The 23,819-nt window shown below is 56.8% G+C and overlaps 1 protein-coding gene across 1 annotated transcript; it reads right to left on the reverse strand.

Annotated features, from left to right (window-relative positions):
* Window positions 1–4,972: 4,972 nt before the first annotated feature.
* On the reverse strand, window positions 4,973–6,548 carry LOC100283386 (uncharacterized). The gene is made up of 3 exons (NM_001367102.1): window positions 6,199–6,548; window positions 5,944–6,112; window positions 4,973–5,842 (listed from the first exon to the last, which is right to left on the reverse strand). The coding sequence occupies exons 1-3, from the start codon at window positions 6,441–6,443 to the stop codon at window positions 5,135–5,137; spliced, it is 1,122 nt and encodes a 373-aa protein (NP_001354031.1). The 5' UTR covers window positions 6,444–6,548; the 3' UTR covers window positions 4,973–5,134.
* Window positions 6,549–23,819: the final 17,271 nt, after the last annotated feature.

Below are 23,819 nucleotides of genomic sequence, written 5' to 3' on the forward strand. Positions count from 1 at the left end.
CGGATGCTACGATGCACTATCGTATCCACTGTTCTTCCATAGAGGTGAACTTGAATGGCATGCAAACATACCAAAGGTCGGTGTATCCATGGGTGAAGTGGATGCATACCGTGCGACGCATAGGGCAAGTAATGCAAATGATGAAGATGCAGGTTAGTTGTTTCTTTGATATTTCTTACATAACACATTGTTAATTACCCTTTCGACATCACAAAATAATCAATCCTTACATATGCAGAATCTCCTAATCATTTATGTGTGTCCGTACGTGACTATTACTGCTACAAATTCTAGATTCGTCCACGGATATTCAATCCAATACTTCATGGTAAGCAGCTTTTCCAGCAGTTCGCAGTCGACACGTACATCAAGATTGAGAGCTCCCATTTAGATTTCATACGTAAGAACCAGGACCGGTTACGAGCTGACCTATACCAGGGCTTGGTGGATAGTATGTTAGATGGAGACATAAGAACAGAAAAGGTTGGGAAGCGAACTGTGTTATTGCCGTCGTTTATTGGCGGTCATCGTGACATGAGACATCGATATATGGATGCTATGGCTCTGGTGCGGAAGTTTGGGAAGCCAGACATCTTTCTTACCATGACATGTAACCCCAACTGGGTGAGATAAGGACAGAGCTTCTCCCTAGGCAGACACCGCAAGATCGTTCGGATCTTGTAGGGTGTGTCTTTCACGCGAAGCTACAAGAGTTAAAGCATAGGCTGACTAAACATGATATTCTCAGTAAGGTACAGGCCTATGTCTATGTTGTCGAGTTTCAGAAGCGGGGTTTGCCCCATGCCCATTTTCTACTAATCATGCAGAGGAAGTACAAGCTCACGTGCCCTGAGCAGTATGACCTTTTGATCTCAACCGAGATCCCAAACAAAAAGTACCCTGAACTACGAAAGATGGTTATCAAGCATATGATGCATGGCCCATGCGGGTCGCTAAATCCTAACTGCCCATGCACTAAGGGTCGTGCATCGTGCAAGAATCATTACCCTCGGCCTTTCTGTGACACAACTTTTCATGGGAAGGATTCATATCCTGTTTACAGACGTCATGACGATGGGCGTAAGGAAAAGGTTCGAGGGTTCAAATTAGACAATAGATGGGTTGTCCATTACAACCCTTACCTCCTTCGGCTCTTCAACTGTCACATCAATGTTGAGGCGTGCGGGAGCATCAAGGCTGTTAAATACCTGTTCAACTACATATACAAAGGCCATGATCGTGCGTCTGTTGTTATGAGAGATGCGAGCAAGGTAGATGATGATGTAGATGAGATCAAGCAGTACAGAGATGCAAGGTGGGTGACCCCTCCGGAGGCCTTATGGAGGATATACGGCTTTGAGCTTAGTCAGAACTCTCCACCTATAATGTTTTGTGACATTTATCTCTATACACTTGGTCATTGTATGTGTTGTTCTTCTTTGGCGCACATATGAGACGCACTCAGGTTTCCCCTTAAATCCGGGTGTGACAGGTACTACCGATGTTTTCAAGCATACTAGTTAGCTCATTGTTATGTATGGTAAGACTTTCCATTTTCTCCGGAAAATTTTCAATAGCATCATGAGAGCTAGCTAATTTTTCCGATAATTGAGGATGGAGCTTTAGACTCTAATTGCTCAATTTTAGTTGTTAGCTCACAATGCAAGTTTGCAAAAGTTTCAAACTTTTCTAGCAATAATTTATAATCATTTTGAGAGCTAAGTAACTTACTTTTCAAAGTTTTAAGTTGAGCATTTTGTTTAGTGCAAACATCCTCGAAGAACTTTACGGCGTGCTCCTACTCACCTGAGGGTTTTCCCTCACCATCACAATCATCACTACTACTATCATCACTAGAGGATGAGATACTTGATTTACCTCTTGCCATAAAGCATTTGTGTGACGAAGAGCGTGAGTATCGCGATGAAGAGCGACGGTTGCGGCTCCTTGGTGAATCATCTTTGCTCAAAGAATCATCCCAAGTCCCGACACTTGTAAGCGCTTTGCATTTGCTCCTCCTCGTTTTTTGGGTTTGGCCATATTTGTACAGTTGTCCTTGAAGTGGCCCTTCTCCCCACATGTGAAGTATCATCTCTTTTTTTGCTTTTTCCTATCAATATTAAAGATAAGATCCTCTAACTTCAGAGGCACACCCATTAAATTAATCTTGCGAATCATCCTTATTACCATTCTAACGCATCAGACTGTTTTTTCATCCTTAGAGGATGATGTAGAAGCTGGACCATCTTCATCATCATCAGCTTCTTCTTCCTCTTCTTGGACTGCTTATGCGATTAGCAAATGTTTGTTGTAGCAATACATGAGGGAATCATAGACTAACTAGTTTGAATAGGTTCGTCCAAGTCTGCGTAATTAGTTTTTACATTTAGAAGGCCAAATCTGATTATCTGTATCTAAATAGAGGCAAAATCAGGGGGCGGATCCAATAGTGGTGTAAAGTGGGGTCGTAGCCTCACCTCAACTTTTTGGTCTCCTTATATATATATATATGTGTAAAATTGAAAAAAGAGCAAATATACAGAGCTACTAGTCGATTGCCCGTGCCTTGTGGCCTTGTGACGGCTTACAACAATACTCATGTAAACTATCCACCAAAAAGATTTTAAGATTTTTTATTGATTATCTCCGCTCTCTGTATAATATTTTTTTGATTTGGCTAACTGATGTTATTATTTACTCCATTCAATATGTCTTGGTACAACACGACCAATAAAGTGGGCTATTAGAAGAGAGTATAAAATGACATAATTTCACCATACAGAGACCAAATAAGAGAAAGTTTGTGAGCTCAAGTTTCTAAAAATAAGTCACATGAACTCAAACTTATAAAAAAGATAGATCAAAATATGGAGTGATTGCTAAAATCAGGCATCAATAAAAACTGGATGCGCTCCATATAAATTATGCTACTTTCTAGCAATTACTAACGTTTAAAACCAATAAATAACCTTTCATTTTCCTGTTAGTGCAATAAATCATTGTTGTTTCATCCAATTTAGCAACCCCAAACATCATGGAGTCTATTGCGGCAATGTGGTCTCAGAAACGACTTCATGCTTGCAAGAGCCAAGAACGTCGTGCCGTGCTTGGGCTGTAGCCTCGGCCCGTAGTGCAGGTCTAGCCCGACACGATTATATATTTTTTATTTTACAAAAAAACATATATATATAATTTATATTCAATATTAAAAACATCTAAGTATGATGTTCTACTCGTTAGACAACTTTATCTAGTGTCTCATGTCCTTCCATCAGGGCAATGGGTTCAAACCTTACCTCCTCCATATTTTTTAACATTTTACGCTGATTTAATTAAATAGACCGACGGGCTAACCCGACACAGTCAGCAGATCAACATGACGTGATTGAACCAGAGTTGTGGCACGCGGCTGGGCGCTGTGCATGCGGGCAGAGGATATAGATGAACGTTATGACCAGTTGAAGTCACCAACTCGTCCAGTGGGCAACTACTCTAGATCGGGCGCTGCGGAAGCAATAAACCGCTGCCGCTGCTGTGGCGTGGCAGCCGGAGGATGCAGCTCTGTCTGGAGCAGCAGCTGCCAGCCACGCCAACAGGTCTGCTCTGATGCATGCAGCTGCCATTCACTGTGGTCTGATCTGACCGTCTGGTCTGACTTACAACCATGGGCACCGAGCAAGCAAATGGCTCGTACCGATACTCCTCCGTTCTCGAGTCTCGAGTTCTCGACCGAGTCTGTCTGGACCCCGAAAAGAAAACATATGCAATGCAACCAAATCCGGACGGTGACGGGTATAGCAACACGTTCACTGTGGTCGGGTGGAGCAGCAGCTGCCAGCCACGCCAACAGGTCCGCTCTGATGCATGCAGCTGCCATTCACTGTGCTCTGCTCTGGCCGTCTGGTCTGACTCAGATGGCCAAACGGTCTGCCTGGCCCGGGCCCGGTGAAGCCCAGCCAAAAATCGGGCCGGGCCTGTTGAGACAGCGGGCTTAATTTTCTGTCAAGCCTCGCCCGCAGCGGGCCTAAACGGGCCGGGCCGGCCCGTTTAGCACGAAAAAACGGACCGAAAAACGAGCTAAACGGGTCGGTAAGCACATTTTAGTGTAAAAAAAACGGGCTTAACGGGCTTATAGTTAAACGGGCCGTGCCGGGCTAGCCCGCCGTGCCTAGTTTCCTGTTCAAGCCCGCCCACTTATTTTACCGTACCGGGCTCGGACCGGGTCAAAAAGCGGGCTTCGTGCCGGGCTCACGTGGCTCGTGCTTTTTGGGCACCGAGCAAGTAACCGTTGGTTGCGCTGGTAAGCAAATGGCTCGTACCGATACTCCTCCGTTCTCGAGTCTCGACCGAGTCTGTCTGGACCCCGAAAAGAAAACATATGCAATGCAACCAAATCCGGACGGTGACGGGTAGCAACACGTTGGCGTCCGCGTGGGCGTGGCCCTTCGTTGTCTGGGCTTGGCTCAACTTCCACGCCCAGTAGCGCATTTTCCCCGCGCGCGCGCGCGCGCGTTGACGGTCGCGCGTGGATGCACCTGTCTGTCATCTGTGGAAGTCTGCAAGCGGAAGCGGAAGCGACCAAGCGCACCACGGCACCACCAGCACCTGTCTCTCGCCATCCGACCTCCCCCCTATGGCCCTATGCGTACCGAGACGGAGGAAGCCACACCAACACCACGAGTAGTGGTACTTGAGGAACTTGCCTTTTCCCGTGCGTCGTCGTAACGGCTTTTGTCGCCTTCCCTCCAACGCAGGACGGGCCGAGACGCACTGGCGGACACCGCGACAGGCCCCGGCCCTGTCTGGCTGCCTGACCGTGACCGGGCAGCAAGCACCGGAGGTAAATGGGCTTTCGACCTCACGTCACGTCACGTCTCGCTCTCGCCTCCTCCGTGATCCTGAACAGAGCAACACGGCACTACCGTGCTGCTTTCTCTCTCTACTTTTTACTCAGGTCACGGACCAACGGTGAAAAAAATTTCACTGCCTATGTTCTACGTATCGCCCGCGCCAGAAGAACGTTACATCAGCATTTGCCAACAAACCATGTACGTACGCAGGTTCAGAGAACGACGCAAAAGGCAAAACAGAGAAACGGCCGGCCGCTAACTGACATATATAGTAACGGAGAACGTCACGGCGCCGGGGCCGCCGCGTCCGCATTGGCGATGGCGTTGGGCTGCACCGCGTCGAGCCACCGGTCCATGGGCGTGCACTCCGCCTTGTGCGCCATCCTCCAGTGCAGCGCCTGGCACGCGCGGGAGCAGTAGTTCACCACGCCGCACACCGAGCACCGCCTGAACTCGTGCCGCCGCGTCTCGGGCCGCCCGCACAGCGCCTGCGAGCACAGCCGGAGACCGCCAACGCCGTCCTCCTCCGGCGAGCCCGCCGTCCCGGCGCTGCCGTTGCCGTTGCCGCCGGGCGTCAAGCCCAGCGGCCGCGACGCGAACCAGTCCACCAGGAACCGGTTGGCCGCGTGCGCCTCGCCGGCGCGGCACCCCAGGTCGCTCATGAGGAGGCACGGGTGCGCCACCGAGGCGGCCGCGAGCTCGCGCGCGTTCGCCTGGATGAGGAGGCGCCGCCCGTCCAGCACGGACCGGCGCACGCCGTAGCCGTCCTGCAGGCAGTGCCCCAGCTCGCGGAGCGCGTCCACGTGGCCCCGCGCCGCCGCGCGCGCGCACAGCGCGGCTCCGGCGCGGAGGTCGCGGTCGTCCTTCCCGCCGCCGCTGCCGTTGAACTGGATCACGGCCAGCGAGTACAGCGCCTCGCGGTGCCCGCCCACCGCCGCCGCCGCCATCAGCGCCGCGCCCGAGCCGCGGCTCCCCAGGCAGTAGAACCGAATCTGCATGCACCCACCCACCATATATCAGCTTCGTCAGCGCGATCGATCCCTCCCGACGTCTAGCTAGCGTCAAGGCGCCACAGACGATTCTTTGTCCTCACCATGCCGAGAAGGTAGCAGGCTTCGAGGTTGCCGGCGTCGGCGCAGCGCTGCAGGAACCGGTGCGCCTCGTCCGACCAGGCCTTGGCGCGCACCGAGAGGCACCGCGGCGACGCCCGCGCGAGCACCACCACCTTGCTCCGCGCTACTAGCTCCCTGAATCTCTTGCACCTGCACACACGCGCGAACACACATCCAGGTTACAAATCCAAGCACCGGGCACCAGAAGACAGGCGCGATATACTGGACGTACGTACGTGAGCATGGCGCCGGCGAGATCGGCCGGCGAGCCGGCGGACGCGGCGACGTCCCTCAGTATGGAGACGACGAGATCGTCGGGCAGATCCTCGAACATGTCTCTGGCGCCCAGGCGGACACCTGGATCTTCGGCAGCCGCCGGCGATGCCTCGGCCGCCGTCCTGCGCCTCTTCCGGCGTTGCACCTCCGGGCCCTCGCCCGGCGCCGCATGGCAGGAGTAGCAGGCACCGCGCCTCGTCTTCATAGCCGTACGTTCTTCTGTGGCGAGCCGTTCCTAGTTGCGGTTCTTTGGTGAGGAGACAGAGACACAGAGAAAGAAGAGGAGACGGGGTGCCCGTGTGTCCGTAATGGCGAGGGTGGAGAGGAGGGGCAGCCATATATAGGAGGCCCAATGCAAGGCGGGCGATGAGGAGGACAGGGTCGTGGCCTCGTGGGGTGCGACGTGCGAGGAAGGGAAGAGCCGTTCTCCACTCACTCCGTTCCGTTGCGAGATTGGATTTGGAGGTGTGGCGCTGGCGCCGCGCCTGCACACGGTCAACAGCGCCGCTGACCGGAGGAGGGTTGCTTCAAGGGGAGCACGCTTGGACGCAAAGCCTCTCCTTTCTTGATACTCCCTCCACACTTTCTCTCTCTCCTGTCGTTTTTTTTGCCCCACTCTCTCTCTCCTCTCATCATCTTTTCCTCTCTCCTCCTCGCTCAGCTTTTGAAGCAAATATTTGTTTTTTTTCTTTCGTTCCAATTTCCTTCAATTTTAAAGAGAGAGAGAGAGAGTGGACAAACCAGAGGTGGTGGGGGCACTGATGGTTGGGCCCATTAATGATTCTGGTTAGTGTGTGCTATATCTTTGACAGCCTTAAATTTCTTCTTTTCTCTCTCTCCTGTCACGCATCAAAGCAGCTAATGGAATATTTATAGTATTTATCATTTATATAGAACAAACTAACACTAGCTGAAGTGGTTAGAAGCAAGGTTTTTAATAGCTAGCTCTAATGGTCGATATATCCTGATATATCCTTTTTAGCAGCAAAAAGTTACGTTGTTTAGCTTAATATATTCAGCTATATCGCGATATATCCTCATACGACTCTCGTTGAGCTCACGAGGAAGCGACGCACGGCGAAACTCACACTTTAAAGATGTATATAGTGATTTGCATTCTTCTTGGCTTGGCTTTGCTTGGTTTATTTATTCGTTGATGGTCTTATTTCCCAGTCCCAGATGACAAAGGAGGGAAAGAGAGAGAGAGAGCGTGGGGGCCATCAGAGGTTTGTTCCTTCTGTCCTGATATATATGGTTGGTTTGGTAACACCACCAGCAGTCACATATATAGCTAGGGTTGGTGACATGGACATGGAGCTTGCTCAGATAGTTTTGGCATGGCACCAACATGGCATGCATATGCAAGGCTGCGGCATGCAGCACGCACATAGGGTGCCTGCGATTTGCGGGCTGGGGGTTGGCACGACAACAAAAAAAGCCTTGCTTCCTTGCTTGGATTATTGTGACCGGTGGTGGTATCTTGCTACCAATTGAAGCTTTGTTGGCTGCCTAATTAATTTGGTGCCACCCCTCCGTACGTGACATAAATTAACCAGCCGGCCGGCCTGCCGCGGCGATGGTTTTGGCTCCAAGGAAATGGTTGCTTAATTGAGCGCATATCACATCGGTGTGGGTCTTACTACTGATTTTTGATTAATTAGCCAACCTGGTTTTACGCCCCCAATGCAATGACGATGATGGCCGCGTGTATGAATGTATGCGATGATGCTTTCAGACAAGGATAGAGATGTCTTACACGACGACGTTCCAGCGCAAGGGAGAGCGCGAGGTTTGGCTTAGGTTACGCCATTTGGCACCATTGCCACAAGTTTCCCGGGCCGGGTAAGGAGACGCGCGCGCGACAGTGCGACACTAAGGACTAGTTTGAAAGTTCAAATACCGAAGAAGATTGGAGGGACTAAATCCCCTCCTTATTCAACTTTGAATAAGAGAATAATTTTAGCCTCTCTAATTCTCTCCAGTTTTGTGACTCCCAAACTAGCCCTAGTAAAGAGGTCTACCATGCATATGTGATTTGGCTGGTTATTAGTTGACAGCTACTGTTCGGTGAGAACTTACCTGACATATTATTATTTCGTATCGCGCCCATGTTTAAGTTTGTTGATCTGTTGGTTAACATGCTCTTAAATACAAAGTAATTGTTTAAACTAACCCTACAACAGAGGGAAACAGCTCTCATAAACAGTCATGATTGAAATCGTCATCTTTGATTGATGGGAGGAAGCAGCTAGCTAACTATCCACAGTTTTCTTGCTAATAAATACGCGCTGAGCCTATAGAAATACTAACGGAGAGTACAGCGAGACATTTTGAAGCTAGGGGAGAAAACTGACAAGGTGTCAAACATCGAATTGGGTTGGGTTGGTCCGAGCCAACGTAGATCAGTTTTGATAGAACATGCCACTACCGGAATCGTGTTCTTTGCCGAGTGTTTAAGACACTCGGCAAAGACTATTTTACACTCGTCAAATTCTATAACTTCTCGGCAAAGAATACTCGACAAAGAATTCTATAACTTCTCAAGATCTACAAAATTTATTTTAGTTGTTTGGTCATTTGTTCATCTCACATGATAGTTCTAACAATATGCACAAATTCTATACATCTCTCTCGTAGTTTTATAAACTACGAGAGAGAAATATGTTTTATGAACAAATTTATTTTTATCTTGTCATATGAAGAAATGTTCCAAGTATAAATTGTACATCATGATGAGTTATACAAATTTGTAGTTGAAAACTTTTTCATTTGAATTAATTTACTGCTTTAAAATGTGATTTTAAATTGTCTTTGCCGAGTGTTATATTTTTTACACTCGTCAAAGAAACTCTTTACCGAGTGTCAAAAACAAAATACTCGACAAAAAGCTTTTTCGCTGAGTGTTTTCTTTTATCGAGTGTTTTTTGCGTGGCACTCGGTAAATAGCTTCTTTGCCGAGTGCCCGAATATTTGGTACTCGGTAAAGAGCCAAATTCCGATAGCGTGCTGGTATTCGGCAACGTATCTAGTGTAAACTAATCTCTGCATGCAACCACGCAGGCTTCTAATCTGGAATCTGGATCACATGACGTTGATCCAAGGGGACGCAGGGGATTAGATTAGATAATTTTGCACGCACTTAACCTCCCGCTCCTAATCGTACTTTTGCAAATTAACCCCCCTCTCAATCCCTATTACACCCTTCTTCAACACCTAACATTTGCTCAAAGCTTCAGCAAAGTAAAAAAAAGAAAAAAATAATACAACGATCCTTTAATTTACTCCTGCAGGCTAGGCACGTGATTATGATTATTATTATGATTATTTGTCGGCGTTTCGAGACCGGGGGGTCTCTGGGCCGACGAGTGAAATGTCGCCGCGTGCCCCAGCCCAGATGGGTCGGCGCGAGGCCGAGCGCGAAGGGGGGAAGAGAGGTGGCCGGAGATGGGCGTGAGAGAGGTGGAAATCCCGCGGCCTTCGTGTTCGTCCCGCGCCCAGGTCGGGTGCGCTTGCAGTAGGGGGTTACAAGCGTCCACGCGGGAGAGGGAGCGAGCGGCCTCACGCGAGCGCCTGTCTCGTCCTCGTAACCGCGCGGCCAACCTTCTGTAAGAGGGCCCTGGTCCTTCCTTTTATAGGCGTAAGGAGAGGATCCAGGTGTACAATGGGGGATGTAGCAGAGTGCTACGTGTCTAGCGGAGGAGAGCTAGCGCCCTAAGTACATGCCGTCGTGGCAGCCGGAGAGGTTTTGGCACCCGAATCGTGTGGTGTCGTGGCCGTCGGAGGAGCGCTGGAGCCTGGCGGAAGGACAGCTGTCGGGGCTGTCGAGTCCTTGCTGACGTCCTCTTGCTTCCGTAAGGGGGCTGAGAGCCGCCGTCGTCACAGAGCGTGCGGGGCGCCATCATTGCCTATCTGGCGGAGCGAGCCAGATGGGACGCCGGTCTTGTTCCCCGTAGCCTGAGTCAGCTTGGGGTAGGGTAATGATGGCGCTTCCTGTCGACGTGGTCGGTCCGCGCCCTAGGTTGGGCGATGTGGAGGCTCCTCCGAGGTCAAGGTCGAGTATGTCTTCCGTGGCCGTGGTCAAGTCCGAGCCCCTGGGTCGGGCGAGGCGGAGACCGTCGGCTGAGGCCAGGGCTGAGTCCGAGCCCTGGGGTCGGGCGAAGCGGAGTTCGTCGTCTTCTGGGGCTGAGCCCAAGTCTGAGCCCTGGGTCGGGCGGTGCGGAGTTCGCCGTCTTCCGGGCTTAGCCCAAATCCGAGCCCTAGGTCGGGCGAAGCGGAGTTCGCCGTCTTCCGGGGCTTAGCCCGAGTCCGAGCCCTGGGTCGGGCGGAGCGGAGTTCGCCGTCTTCCGGGGCTTAGCCCGAGTCCGAGCCCTGGGTCGGGCGGAGCGGAGTTCGCCGTCTTCTGGGGCTTAGCCCAAGTCCGAGCCCTGGGTCGGGCGGAGCGGAGTTCGCCGTCTTCCGAGGCTTAGCCCGAGTCCGAGCCCTGGGTCGGGCGGAGCGGAGTTCGCCGTCTTTCGGAGCTTAGCCCGAGTCCGAGCCTTGGGTCGGGCGGAGCGGAGCTTCCTATGGTGCCTGAGGTCGGGCCTGACTGCCTGTCAGCCTTACTCTGTCAAGTGGCACTGCAGTCGGCGCGGCACAGGCGGCGCTGTCCTTCTGTCAGGTCGGTCAGTGGAGCGACGAAGTGACTGCAGTCACTTCGGCTCTGTTGACTGAAGGGCGCACGTCAGGATAAAGGTGTCAGGCCACCTTTGCATTAAATGCTCCTGCGATTTGGTCGGTCGGCACGACGATTTGGTCAGGGTTGCTTCTTGGCGAAGACAAGGTATCGGGCAAGCCGGAAGTATGTTCGTCGCTGGAGGGGGCCTCGGGCGAGACGGAGATCCTCCGGGGTCGGCTGCCCTTGCCCGAGGCTAGGCTCGGGCGAGGCGTGATCGAGTCCCTCGAATGGACCGATCCCTGACTTAATCGCACCCATCAGGCCTTTGCAGCTTTGTGCTGATGGGGGTTACCAGCTGAGAATTAGGAGCCTTGAGGGTACCCCTAATTATGGTCCCCGACAGTAGCCCCCGAGCCTCGAAGGGAGTGTTAACACTCGCTTGGAGGCTTTTGTCGCACGTTTTTGCAAGGGGACCAGCCTTTCTCGGTTGCGTTTTGTTCCGGTGGGTGCGCGCGAGCGCACCCGCCGGGTGTAGCCCCCGAGGCCTTGGAGGAGTGGTTTGACTCCTCCGAGGTCTTAATGCCTCGCGCAATGCTTTGGCTAGTCTGGTCGTTCCCTCATGCGAGCTGGCCGTAGCCCGGGTGCACGGTCGGGTCCCAAATTCTCGGGCTGGTATGTTGACGCTGCCAACGGTTTGGCCGGAGCCGGGTTTGCGAGAGCAGCCCCCGAGCCTCTGCACAAGGCGAGAGGACGATCAGGGACAGACTTGACTTTTTTACATACGCCCCTGCGTCGCCTTTCCGCAAGGAGGAGGGGGGGGGAAAGCGCCATGTTGCCCTCGGTGGGCGCCGAACATGGTGTCTCCGGTGAGCTGCTGGCGGGTAATCCGAGCGGACGTCCGTGCCCCATTTGCTAGGGGTCGGCTAGAGGCCCAGAGGCGCGCCCAAAAGTACCTGCGGGTGATCTGCCGGACCCGGTCCCCTGTCAACGGGGTCCGAGGGCTCGATGCCTCCCTCTGATGGGATTCCGTTACAAGATCGTTCCCGCTGGTCTCGGAAATGTCCTAGGGTACCTCGGGAGCGCAGCCCGAGCCTTGGTTATGTATCGAACGTACCCATGGTCATCCCTCGCTCTGCGTCTGAGGCGGCTGTGAACCCTTCGAGGGCCAGCCTTCGAACCCCTGATCAGTAGTGGGCGCGGAGCCCGAGTAGCCTGAGGCGGTCGTTGAACCCTTCCGAGCGGCCGGCCTTCGAACCTCTGACCAGTAGTGGGTGTGGAGCCCACGCGCTCTGAGGCGGTTGTTGAACCCCTCCGAGGGGCCAGCCTTCGAACCTCTGATCAGTAGGGAGGCTCGGAGCCTAGTTCCTTCACGGAGAAGGATCCTTTTTGGGGTATCCCCCTTTCCCGGTCCCTGTCGTAAGAGAGAGAAAGAGGAAAAGGAAAAGGATACGAAATTGAACGACGTGGCGTACCTTTTTTTTGACGCGTTCATGAAGGCGAAGCGTCGCTCGCTTCCCCTGCCAGAGGCGCCGCCTTTCCCGCCGCGGAGTTAATGCGACGGGGCGTGCGGTTCGCGGGGCGGCCGTTGCGCGTGCACGAGCCGTTCGAGGAACGGAACACGGGCGCGTCGTCTTCACGCCGTGAGAGAGGGCTCTGTCACTGCCCCAGGATGGGACGTAAGCTTGGCTGACGACGTGACCGCTGCTCCTGCCCGCCTGCCACCGCCATTACTGTCGGCCCATTTTTGGCCGCATTGACCGTCGCGCCAGGCTGGCGCTGCTGGGTCATGCATAGGGTTGCCTCGAGTCGCGGTACTGGTTCCGCAGTCGAGGAGGCGTGGCAGTGGCGCGGGTGGCGGTGCAGTTGCTCGCACGCAGCATCCAGTGCGCCGGTTGCATGACGCGCGGGCCTGGGCCTCCATGCTGGGCACGTTGGAAGTCGGAGAGGTGCGCCCACTTGGCGCGGTTGCATGCCGCCTGCATGGCTGCTCGCCCTTTCGCCCGCTGGTCTGGGCGAAAGTGGAGAATTGCTTGTAACCGCTGGGCGGTTGCATGCACCGCGCGCGGTGGTTTGGCTTCTTCTGCTCTGGGCCGGCTTGCATGACGTGTGGGACCCAGCCCCCACGTCGTAGGGGGAGGACCTTGGAGCGTGTTGGAGAAGACTCAGCCCACGACGGCTGGGGACGCAAGTAGGGAGAGTCGCCTTTAAAAGGAGGGTGACCCCCTTGAAAGGCGACCATGTCTTCGCGCTCCCTTATGCATCGTGTCTTTCCACCTTCCGAGCCCCCGGATGGGGGATGCCCGCAGTCCTTCCGCCTTGTCGTTGGGGGGACGCAACTCCATGGGAGTTGGTACCTTTCAGCCATTGTTCGGCTTCAAGGATTTTCATCATGCAGCTCGGCTGCACCCCTCCGTCGACGATCACCCAAGACGGTGACCTCCAGCATCCGGATGGGGAGAGGCAAGCCGGGCTGTGATCTTGGTCCCGCCCTCAGCTTCAAGGATGTTCATCATCCTTGCTGGGGCGGAGAGCGAGGCGAGCCGGGGCTCTACCTCCCGCGCGGGTCGGCTGGCCACCTCCTCTTCCAGCTTCTGGTGTTGGAAACCATCCTCCAGCTCTGCGGAGGAGGTGTCCTCCAGCCATGCCGGGGAAGGCGAACTGTTGCTGCCCAGCTAGGATGCAACATTCCGCCCTCTTCCTCGCTTTCGTGGCGAGGACGGGAGCGAGGACCTGTCGGTGCGCTTTGGAGCGGCCCGCTCTTTGGCTTTGATGGCTGGTTCGCGTCCCTTGAGCGGGAATGCGAACGAGGGCCTTCCGGTGGCCGCGTCCGTCTTGGGATCATGGCTGCTGCTGCAGAGGTCGCTGGCGAGCCGCCCGGAACTCGTCGCCCCGCAGGCTCCCCGGTGTGGGGGTTGTTCATACCCGCGGGGACGGAACCGGAGTTCCGTTTGTAATGGCACCTTGAATGCCAGTGTTTTTGTTCATTGTGGCTGTCGAGGCCTGAACATGTATGTATTTTTGGCACGAGGCCATGTTTTTTCCTCATTCTCGAGCACTAAGACTCGCCTGTTGGTTGCCTGAACCGCTTCACCAGGCGTGAGTCGCCCTGTGCAAAGGTGACGAGTGAGGTATCTGTATCCCGGAGGCGTAGGAGTCCCTCGGCTCGGTCGACCTTACTGTTCGAGGCTTCTCTTGCTTAGCTAAAGGAACCCCTTGGCCGCTCTTCGATGAGCCGAAGCCAGGGGTAGCGGTGTCAGCATGGACAGAGGAAGAGTTGGCTCGAAAAGAAGACTTGGTCGGCCGGAGCCTGGCCGGGTCGTCCGTTAGCGGGACCGACGCCGGAGTTGATCTTCCGAGGCCTTGGGCCGGGCTGATGTCTTCGGGGAACAGTTGGCCGAGGCCTCGGGGTGACCAGCCGAGCCGCCTGCTCGGGCCGGATTCTCGGAGAAGACCCTGGCGGCGATGGCCCGGGCGTGGTGATGACGTCGTCCTTCAGAGTGGAGAACCTCGGACCGCGTCGCCGTTCGAGGCTAGGTCGGACCTCGCCGAAGGTGTTGTCGACGCCGAGGGTGCTGCGGCTCCCTTCAACTGTCCAGATCCGAGCCTGCAGGATCGGATTATCTTGTAGTGTGTGTTTTCTGCGGCCGCCGAGGCCCAAACACACCCTCGCCGTGTTGTAAAGCTGCGTTTCTTTTCCTCTTGTTTCGAGTATCTGGACTTTTTCGTCGGTAACAGAGTTGTCTGTGTGGGCGAGAGTTGCTTCTCGCGGAAGGTGATGAGTGAGGTATCCGTATCCCAGAGGCGTAGGAGTCCCTCGGCTCGGTCGGCCTTGCCGCTTACGCGCACTCTTACCCTTCCATAGGGTTCTGTCACCGACGCAGTCGAGAAGGCTCGAAGAATCGCTTCGGCAGAGGAGCTTTCGAACGTGAAGACTTGTTCGGTCCGCGGAATCACTTATCCAAACGTGAGTTACTTATCGCAGAAGGTGATGAGTGAGGTATCCGTATCCCGGAGGCATAGGAGTCCCTCGGCTCGGTCAGCCTTGGCTGCTTACGTGTACTCCGTCGTTTTCAGGATCTACTTTCGAAGTAGTCGAAAAGCACGAAAGACATTCTAGCAGAAAGGATCTTTTTTCGAGGAAAAAATTCGACGCAGAGGGGGTTCCCCCCTTTTAGCCCCCGAGGGAGGGTCGGGCTTTGCCGAGGCAAGCTGACTCTTCCTTGATGACTAAACTTTGCGTGGGAGCAAGGTATATGAACAACTTGAAAACATCTTAAGGGTAGAAGCGACGTAGCTGTTGGATGTTCCAAGCGTTGCTGTAGACCTCGCCTTGACTGTTGGCCAGCTTGTACGTTCCGGGCTTCAGAACTTTGGCGATGACGAACGGCCCTTCCTAGGGAGGCGTGAGCTTGTGCCGCCCTCGGGCGTCTTGTCGCAGCCGGAGCACCAGGTCGCCCGTCTGGAGGTCTCAGGACCGGACCCCTCGGGCGTGGTAGCGTCGCAAGGACTGCTGGTACCGCGCCGAGTGTAGTAAGGCCTTTTCCCGAGCCTCTTCCAGCTGGTCCAGCGAGTTTTCTCGATTAGCTTGGTTGCTTTGGTCAGCATAGGCCCTCGTCCTCGGGGAACCGTATTCTAAGTCTGTGGGCAAGATGGCCTCGGCCCCATAGACTAGAAAGAACGGCGTGAAGCCCGTGGCTCGGCTCGGCGTTGTCCTCAGGCTCCAGACCACCGAGGGGAGTTCCTTCATCCATCGCTTGCCGAACTTGTTGAGGTCGTTATAGATTCGAGGCTTGAGTCCTTGTAGAATCATGCCGTTGGCACGCTCTACTTGCCCATTCGTCATGGGGTGAGCCATGGCGGCCCAGTCCACCCGGATGTGGTGATCCTCGCAGAAGTCCAGGAACTTTCTGCCGGTGAACTGGGTGCTGTTTTCGGTGATGATGGAGTTCGGGACCCCGAAACGGTGGATGATGTTGGTGAAGAACGCCACTGCCTGCTCGGACCTGATGCTGTTTAGGGGTCGGACCTCGATCCACTTGGAGAATTTGTCGATGGCGACCAACAGGTGCGTGTAGCCCCCGGGTGCCTTCTGCAAGGGGCCGACGAGGTCCAGACCCCACACGGCAAAAGGCCAAGTGATGGGTATCGTCTGCAGAGCCTGGGCAGGCAGGTGGGTCTGCCTTGCGTAGAACTGACACCCTTCGCAGGTGCGGACAATTCTAGTGGCGTCGGCCACCGCCGTCGGCCAGTAGAAACCTTGCCGCAAAGCGTTTCCGACAAGGGCTCGAGGCGCTGCGTGATGGCCGCAAGCCCCCGAGTGTATCTCTTGTAGGAGTTCCTGACCTTTGGCGATGGAAATGCAACGCTGGAGGATGCCCGAGGGGCTGCGGTGGTAGAGCTCCTTCCCATCTCCCAGCAAGACGAATGACTTGGCGTGTCGCGCCAACCGCCGAGCCTCGGCTCGATCGAGGGGTAGCTCTCCTCGGTGGAGATATTGCAGGTACGGGGTCTGCCAGTTTCGATTAGGCGTGACCCCGCTTCGCTCCTCCTCGACCCGCAGTGCCTCACCCTCGGGGGCCGTGGGTGCCTCGGGCTGAACCGAGGGTGCCTCGGGCCGTGCCGAAGATGCCTCGGACTGAGCCGAGGGTACCTCGGGCTGGGCCGAGGGTGCCTCGGGCTCGGGCGTGTCGTCGATCTTGATGGAGGGTTGATGCAGGTCTTGGGAGAAGACGTCCAGGGGAACCATTGTTCGCCCCGAGGCTATTTTGGCCAGCTCATCCGCAGTCTCGTTGTAGCGCGGGGCGATGTGGTTGAGCTCGAGCCCGTAGAACTTGTCTTCCAGGCGCCGAACCTCATCGCAGTAGGCCTCCATCTTCGGGTCGCGGCAGTGGGAGTTCTTCATGACTTGGTCGATGACGAGCTGCGAGTCACCGCGAGCGTCGAGGCGTCGGACCCCTAGCTCGATGGCGATCCGCAACCCGTTGACCAGAGCCTCGTACTCAGCCACATTGTTGGACGCCGGGAAATGGAGGCGTAGCACGTAGCGTAGGTGCTTCCCGAGGGGCGAGATGAAGAGTAGGCCTGCGCCGGCTCCTGTCTTCATCAACAACCCGTCGAAGAACATGGTACAGAGCTCCGGTTGGATCGGAGCTGTTGGGAGCTGGGTGTCGACCCATTCAGCCACGAAGTCCGCCAGGACCTGGGACTTGATGGCCTTCCGAGGGGCGAACGAGATTGCTTCGCCCATGATTTCCACCGCCCACTTTGCGATTCTACCCGAGGCCTCTCGGCACTGGATGATCTCCCCCAGGGGGAAGGATGACACCACAGTTACCGGATGAGACTCGAAGTAGTGTCGCAGCTTCCGCCGCGTCAGGATCACCGCGTATAGCAGCTTCTGAACTTGTGGGTAGCGGATCTTGGTCTCAGACAGTACCTCGCTGACGAAGTAGACTGGCCTCTGAACGGGCAATGCATGCCCCTCTTCTTGCCTCTCGACCACAATCGCGGCGCTAACCACCTGAGTGGTCGCGGCGACGTAGATCAGGAGGGCTTCTCCGGCAGCTGGGGGCACCAAGATTGGCGCATTCGTGAGGAGCGCCTTCAGGTTCCCGAGGGCTTCCTCGGCCTCAGGGGTCCAAGTGAAGCACTCGGCCTTCCTTAAGAGGCGGTACAGAGGCAGGCTTCTTTCGCCGAGGCGTGAGATGAAGCGGCTCAGAGCCGCGAGACATCCCATGACTCTCTGTACGCCTTTTAAGTCTTTGATGGGCCCCATGCTGGTGATGGCTGCGATCTTCTCCGGGTTGGCTTCGATGCCCCGCTCGGAGACGATGAACCCCAAGAGCATGCCTCGGGGCACCCCGAAGACACACTTTTCGGGATTGAGCTTCACGCCTTTTGCCTTGAGACATCGGAATGTCACTTCAAGGTCGGAAAGGAGGTCGGAGGCTTTCCTCATCTTGACTACGATGTCATCGACGTAGGCCTCGACCGTCCAGCCAATGTGTTGGCCGAACACATGGTTCATGCACCGCTGGTATGTCGCGCCCGCATTCCTCAAGCCGAACGACATGGTGACATAGCAGTACATGCCGAAGGGCGTGATGAAAGAAGTCGCGAGCTGGTCAGACTCCTTCATCTTGATTTGGTGATACCCGGAGTAGGCATCGAGGAAAGACAGGGTTTCGCACCCAGCAGTGGAATCCACGATTTGATCGATGCGAGGCAGAGGGTAGGAAACCTTCAGACATGCTTTGTTTAGACCAGTGTAGTCTACACACATCCGCCATTTCCCTCCTTTCTTTCTCACAAGCACAGGGTTGGCAAGCCATTCGGGATGGAATACCTCTTTGATGAACCCTGCCGCCATTAGCTTGTGGATCTCCTCGCCTATGGCCCTACGCTTTTCTTCGTCGAATCGGCGCAGAGGCTGCTTGACGGGTCGGGCTCCGGCTCGGATGTCCAGCGAGTGCTCGGCGACATCCCTCGGTATGCCGGGCATGTCCGAGGGACTCCACGCGAAGACGTCGGCGTTCGCGCGGAGAAAGTCGACGAGTAATGCTTCCTATTTGGGATCGAGCTCGGAGCCGATCCGGACTTGCTTGGAGGCGTCGCTGCTGGGGTCGAGGGGGACGGACTTAACTGGCTCCGCTGGCTCGAAGTTGCCGGCATGACGCTTCACGTCTGGCACCTCCTTAGAGAGGCTCTCCAGGTCGACGATGAGGGCCTCGGACTCGGCGAGGGCCTCGGCGTACTCCACGCACTCCACGACGCATTCGAACGCGTGTTTGTACGTGGGGCCGACGGTGATGACCCCGTTGGGGCCCAGCATCTTGAGCTTGAGGTAGGTGTAGTTGGGGACGGCCATGAACTTCGCGTAGCATGGCCTTCCCAGTACCGCGTGGTAGGTTCCTCGGAACCCGACCACCTCGAACGTAAGGGTCTCCCTTTGGAAGTTGGAGGGCGTTCCGAAGCAGACGGGAAGGTCAAGTTGTCCGAGGGGCTGGACGCGCTTCCTGGGGATGATCTCATGGAAAGGCGCAGCGCCTTCCCGGACCGAGGACAGATCGACACGTAGGAGCTCGAGGGTCTCGGCGTAGATGATGTTGTGGCTGCTGCCTCCGTCCATGAGAACCTTGGTGAGCCTAACGTCACCGATGATGGGGTCGACAACGAGCGGGTATTTCCCTGGGCTCGGCACGTGGTCCGGGTGGTCGGCTTGGTCGAAGGTGATGGGCTTGTCGGACCAGTCAAGGTAGACTGGCGCCGCCACCTTCACCGAACAGACCTCCCGACGCTCTTGCTTGCGGTGCCGAGCCGAGGCGTTCGCCGCTTGCCCACCGTATATCATGAAGCAGTCGCGGACCTCGGGGAACTCTCCTGCCTGGTGATCTTCCTTCTTGTCGTCGTCGCGAGCCCTGCCACCCTCCGCGGGTGGCCCGGCCTTGTGGAAGTGACGCCGAAGCATAGCGCACTCCTCAAGGGTGTGCTTGACGGGCTCCTGATGACAGAGGCACGGCTCCTTGAGCATCTTGTCGAAGGGGTTGGCACCTCCGGGGGGTTTCCGAGGGTTCTTGTACTCGGCGGCGGCGACAAGGTCCGCGTCGGCGGCGTCGCGTTTCGCTTGCGACTTCTTCTTGCCCTTCTTCTTGGCGCCGCGCTGAGTTGACGCCTCGGGGGCATCTTCCGGTGGGCGGCCTTGGGGCTGCTCGTCCTTTCGGAAGATAGCCTCGGCCGCCTCCTGGCCAGAGGCGAACTTGGTGGCGATGTCCATCAGCTCGCTCGCCCTGGTGGGGGTCTTGCGACCCAGCTTGCTCACCAGGTCACGGCAGGTGGTGCCGGCGAGGAACGCGCCGATGACATCTGAATCGGTGATGTTGGGCAGCTCGGTGCGCTGCTTCGAGAATCGCTGGATGTAGTCCCGGAGAGACTCTCTCGGCTGCTGTCGGTAGCTTCGGAGGTCCCAGGAATTTTTGGGGCGCACATACGTACCCTCGAAATTGCCGGCGAATGCTTGGACCAGGTCGTCCCAGTTGGAGATCTGCCCCGGAGGCAGGTGCTCCAACCAGGCGTGAGCGGTGTCGGAGAGGAACAGGGGGAGGTTGCGGATGATGAGGTTGTCATCGTCCGTTCCACCCAGTTGGCAGGCCAGTCGGTAGTCCGCGAGCCACAGCTCCGGTCTCGTCTCCCCCGAGTACTTTGTGATAGTAGTCGGGGGTCGGAACCGGGTCGGGAACGGCGCTCGTCGTATGGCCCGGCTGAAGGCCTGCGGACCGGGTGGTTCAGGCGAGGGACTCCGATCCTCCCCGCTGTCGTAGCGTCCTCCACGCCTGGGGTGGTAGCCTCGGCGCACCCTCTCGTTGAGGTGGGCCCGACGGTCGCTGTGATGGTGCTCGTTGCCGAGGCGACCCGGGGCCGCAGGCGCTGTGTTGCGCGTGCGCCCAGTGTGGACCGAGGCTTCCCGCATGAATCGAGAAGTCGCGGCGCGATGTTCCGTGGGGTACCCTTGCCTTCGGGAGGCGGAGCTCTTGGCCCGTCGGACCGCGGCGCCTTCCAGGAGATTCTTGAGCTCTCCCTGGATTCGTCGCCCCTCGGTGGTTGATGGCTCTGGCATCGCACGGAGAAGCATTGCTGCTGCAGCCAGGTTTTGGCCAACCCCACTGGAAGCGGGTGGCGGCCTCATCCTGACATCGTCGGCGATGCGGTGCTGGAAGCCCTGGGGTAGATGACGCATTTCTCCGGCCGGAGGCTGGCCCGCCCATTCCTGCCCGACGTCCCGGCGGATCGGCTCGAGTGCTCCTGCTCCCTCGTCAAGCCTGGCCTGCACCCCGCGGATTTGCTCGAGCTGTGGGTCATGACCCCCCCCCCCCCCGCCTGAACGGGGACCACAACTAGCTCCCTTAGGATGTCAACGCGAGGCGCAGGCCTAGGGAGATCACCGTTCTCCGGCATACCGAGATGGTTACCTTCGGAGGGACCCCCTAGATCGACGTGGAAACATTCACGACTTGGGCCGCAGTCCTCGTCGCCGAGGCTGCGGCTACCGTCGGAACAGTCGGAAAGGCAGTAGTCACATGCGGTCATGAAGTCCCGCATGGCACTGGGGTTACCAAGTCCGGAGAAATCCCAACAGAAACCGGGCTTGTCATCTTCCTCGGACCACGAGGGTCCGTAGGTCGAGACGTCCGTCAGCCAGTCCCAGGGTGACCGCATAAGATACCCCAGAGGGTTTGGACTCGCCTCTATGAGAGCGTCCGCCGAAGCGAAGCCGCTTGGCGGGTCGAGGCTGAATCCAAAGGGCGTGAGATGGGAATCGGTCGGTACCTCTTGGTCGACGGGCGGTGATGAAGTCACGTCGGGGACTGACTGCACCGTCGTCTCAGGTACGAGGGTGACGTCCAGCAAGCCTTTCGCGAGCGTGCTGGCGTCGTCCGTTTGCTCGGAATTGGCGTGTCGCGGGGAGACGACGCTCGTCTTTGTCTCAAACGCGAGGTCGATGCCCGACGCCCCCCCCCCCCCCCCCCCCGTTGGGGCGCTGGCGCCGTCGACTCGCTCGACAGCCGATGAGGCGCTGCCTCCTGCTTGGCCTTGGTTGCCCCGCCTCCTCCTCCGTCGGCGGGGGAGAGGACGGGGTGAACTCGAATGTTGTTCTTCCACCACGCGGGGAAGACATCGTCGATTCCACCGCCGGCAGGCGGGCTGTCGGCCGCCATTGTCGCTGTCGCACGGCGGGGGAAGGAGTATCATGTCGTAGCCGCCGTCGAGGGACATGAACTCAAGACTCCTGAAACGGAGCACCGTCCTGGGCCGGAGAGGTTGCTGGAGACTGCCCATCTGGAGCTTGAAGGGAAGCTGTTCGTCAACACGCAGCAGACCCCTACCTGGCGCGCCAACTGTCGGCGTTTCGAGACCGGGGGGGGTCCCTGGGCCGACGAGTGAAATGTCGCCGCGTGCCCCAGCCCAGATGGGTCGGCGCGAGGCCGAGCGCGAAGGGGGGAAGAGAGGTGGTCGGAGATGGGCGTGAGAGAGGTGGAAATCCCGCGGCCTTCATGTTCGTCCCGCGCCCAGGTCGGGTGCGCTTGCAGTAGGGGGTTACAAGCGTTCACGCGGGAGAGGGAGCGAGCGGCCTCACGCGAGCGCCTGTCTCGTCCTCGTCACCGCGCGGCCAACCTTCTGTAAGAGGGCCCTGGTCCTTGCTTTTATAGGCGTAAGGAGAGGATCCAGGTGTACAATGGGGGGTGTAGCAGAGTGCTACGTGTCTAGCGGAGGAGAGCTAGCGCCCTAAGTACATGCCGTCGTGGCAGCCGGAGAGGTTTTGGCACCCGGTTCGTGTGGTGTCGTGGCCGTCGGAGGAGCGCTGGAGCCTGGCGGAAGGACAGCTGTCGGGGCTGTCGAGTCCTTGCTGACGTCCTCTTGCTTCCTAAGGGGGCTGAGAGCCGCCGTCGTCACAGAGCGTGCGGGGTGCCATCATTGCCTATCTGGCGGAGTGGGCCAGATGGGACGCCGGTCTTGTTCCTCGTAGCCTGAGTCAGCTTGGGGTAGGGTAATGATGGCGCTTCCTGTCGACGTGGTCGATCCGCGCCCTAGGTTGGGCGATGTGGAGGCTCCTCCGAGGTCGATGTCGAGTCTGTCTTCCGTGGCCGTGGTCGAGTCCGAGCCCCTGGGTCGGGCGAGGTGGAGACCGTCGGCTGAGGCCAGGGCTGAGTCCGAGCCCTGGGGTCGGGCGAAGCGGAGTTCGTCGTCTTCTGGGGCTGAGCCCAAGTCCGAGCCCTGGGTCGGGCGGTGCGGAGTTCACCGTCTTCCGGGGCTTAGCCCAAGTCCGAGCCCTGGGTCGGGCGGAGCGGAGTTCGCCGTCTTCCGGGGCTTAGCCCGAGTCCGAGCCCTGGGTCGGGCGGAGCGGAGTTCGCCGTCTTCCGGGGCTTAGCCCGGGTCCGAGCCCTGGGTCGGGCGGAACGGAGTTCGCCGTCTTCCGGGGCTTAGCCCAAGTCCGAGCCCTGGGTTGGGCGGAGCGGAGTTCGCCGTCTTCCGGGGCTTAGCCCGAGTCTGAGCCCTGGGTCGGGCAGAGCGGAGTTCGCCGTCTTCCGGAGCTTAGCCCGAGTCCGAGCCCTGGTTCGGGCGGAGCGGAGCTTCCTATGGTGCCTGAGGTCGGGCCTGACTGCCTGTCAGCCTTACTCTGTCAATTGCACTGCAGTCGATGCGGCGCAGGCGACGCTGTCCTTCTGTCAGGTCGGTCAGTGGAGCAGCGAAGTGACTGCGGTCACTTCGGCTCTGTCGACTGAAGGGCGTGCGTCAGGATAAAGGTGTCAGACCACCTTTGCATTAAATGCTCCTGCGATTTGGTCGGTCGGCGCGACGATTTAGTCAGGGTTGCTTCTTGGCGAAGACAGGGCCTCGGGCAAGCCGGAAGTATGTTCGTCGCTGGAGGGGGGCCTCGGGCGTGACGGAGATCCTCCGGGGTCGGCTGCCCTTGCCCGAGGCTAGGCTCGGGCGAGGCGTGATCGAGTCCCTCGAATGGACCGATCCCTGACTTAATCGCACCCATTAGGCCTTTGCAGCTTTGTGCTGATGGGGGTTACAGCTGAGAATTAGGAGCCTTGAGGGTACCCCTAATTATGGTCCCCGACAGTTAGTGATGGGGGTTACCACGTCTCAGGTCGCGTGAGGGGTAAAGTCCACTGCCAGGTTCAATCAGGTACTAGGCTTACCGATTTACCATATTTCTCGGTATGTGCTTAGTACGTTCAAACGCTTGACTCACGGTACCACACCTTAATCCTTATTCCAATTTTTATCCCGTGGGCAACCAATCCCCATGGATTGTTGTCCACCAACCAACATCATTATGATAAGAAAGTGGATACAACCAATTCCTGACCTCGCGCGAGTGCTAGAAAAATCACTCGACTTCTACCGAGATCCTAATTAATA

The sequence above is a fragment of the Zea mays genome, chromosome 10 (assembly GCF_902167145.1).
Source record: "Zea mays cultivar B73 chromosome 10, Zm-B73-REFERENCE-NAM-5.0, whole genome shotgun sequence".
In the NCBI taxonomy this organism is placed as follows: Eukaryota; Viridiplantae; Streptophyta; class Magnoliopsida; order Poales; family Poaceae; genus Zea; species Zea mays.